The following is a 1,827-nucleotide window of genomic DNA, read 5'->3' on the forward strand; positions in this document are numbered from 1 at the left end:
GGGGGGAGGAAGCATTTAAGAACTAAAGGAAAGTTGTATGTTTCATAGTTGCTACACTGCACCCTGACTGGCTCGTCTCCTCCCCACGATCCTTCTGTAAGGGGATGTACAGTTGTCTACTGATGGGCTTCCGGTCGCTACTCCGCACTACCCCTCCCTCTCAATAATATGATTTTTTGTTCTTTGATGCCTGATCCCTGATCCCTTCAACACCTCGTGATCACACAGGCTGGTGTGCTTCTTCCATGTGGGCTTTGTTGCTTCTTGTTCATCTTCAAGCCTTTAAGACTCCAGACGCTATAACTTTTGATAATGGGCACCATAAGCTTTCTTCACCACATTTGCTTATGTTCTCCAAGCATGCATGGAATATTGACAAGAACAAATAGGTATTAACTGAATGGCTGTCTTTTCTTCGGGCTGCATCCCCAGCACTCCTAGACTGTTCCGGGATGCAGGCGTGTCTCCTCCCTCGGCTATTTGTCTGTACACTCCGTCCCGCATCGCTGTACAGCTCCTGACCCATTTGCCTCTTCTATTGTGAGGGAACTTCTCGAAGCTATGCCTTCTCTGCCTCATCCCAACTTGCTGTTGTGTAGATAGCTCCGGGATTCGTACCAGGAAAAAGAAAGCCATTAACCAGATACTGTAGTCATTGTGGAAGCAAGCTAAAATGGAAAAAATGCAGATACAAAGCCTTCTGCTCTATTCACAGGACATTAAGGGGGGTGAGGGCATGCTATTAATTTCTTTGGAGTACTTTGCTCTGTAACAGCTATTCCAAGCTTAAAGACACTATTGGTTATTTTTAGTGAATTTTGAAGTGTACTTCTGGAAGGCTGAGGTGGCCAAAATTCGATCTACCAGCTGACTGGAAATCAGGATGGTTAATTGTATGTGGTTGTGGTTGTGGTTGCTTTCCCTTGTGAAAGACTCGTCCCTCAGAGATAGGAAAAACAGTCAAAATAGGGGGAAAACGTATTAGTGAGATTGCTCATAAAATGAATAATTTCTCCTGCAAGTGACTTAAAGTGAAAACCCCATTGTTAGAATATAAGCTGAAAGGGTACAGTTACAGTCTTCATCCATTGGATGTGTTGCTTTGTTGGCAGTTCCACTACCTGCCCACTCGGTCGATAGCATGTTCTTCCCTCAGTAAGCAGACATTGGTTCGTGATTTCCCACTCTCTCTTTAGTAAACACAGCTACCTTCTCCTCACAGCTAACACTTGGACAAAGCCTAATCTGGAGTAGTTCCTTGTGGAGGCTTCTGCAGAGCACCTGGACGTCAAAGCAGGCACCATGAAGCACTTCCTGAGGTAAGTTCACAGCTCTTCGGGAGCCCTCTGGAACAGAGAAAGCTCCTTGCCCGTGAGGATGGGGGTTCTCTTCTCACTGTGTGGTTCTTTGGCCAGGTCTCCTAACAGCACATACGATAGCCTTGTCCTGTGGTAAAGAATAATTTGCTCAGGAGAGTCTTCTGCTAGCTCGGCATGCACGTTGGTGCCATGAGAGACCACCTGGAGACTTCCGTAGAGCAGGGGCACAAAACCACGGGACAGGGAACACTGGGATCACCTTGAGGCTGTGTATTTCTTTTTTTAATTATTTTATTTGGGGCTCATACAGTTCTTATCACAATCCATCCATCCATCCATTGTGCCAAGCACATATGTACATTCACTGCCCACATCATTCCCAAAACATTTGCCCTCTACTCCAGCCCCTGATATCAGCTGCCCATTTTCCCTCTCCCTCCCCACTCTCCCCTCCCTCATGAACCCTCCATGATATTGTTTTGTCATAAGTTACACTGTCCGACGTCTC

The 1,827-nt window shown here is 46.3% G+C and overlaps 1 protein-coding gene across 3 annotated transcripts in view; it reads left to right on the forward strand.

The window, feature by feature from the left end:
- Positions 1–1,222: 1,222 nt before the first annotated feature.
- ELMOD1 (ELMO domain containing 1) overlaps positions 1,223–1,827 on the forward strand; it is a 45,253-nt gene continuing 44,648 nt past the window's right edge. For 2 of the 3 annotated variants that reach the window (XM_045297772.1, XM_045297773.1), the window contains exon 1: positions 1,230–1,319. Coding sequence is in view for 1 of the 3 variants with exons in the window: in XM_004708989.2 (XP_004709046.1) it covers positions 1,303–1,319 (17 nt within the window). In the remaining 2 variants the exon portion in view is untranslated. Of the gene's footprint in view, positions 1,320–1,827 lie in introns of all 3 variants that reach the window. The other variant, XM_004708989.2, reaches the window with a different exon arrangement.

This window comes from Echinops telfairi, unplaced genomic scaffold, assembly GCF_000313985.2.
Source record: "Echinops telfairi isolate 266 unplaced genomic scaffold, ASM31398v2 ScPeMD7_7421;HRSCAF=8459, whole genome shotgun sequence".
NCBI lineage: Eukaryota > Metazoa > Chordata > Mammalia > Afrosoricida > Tenrecidae > Echinops > Echinops telfairi.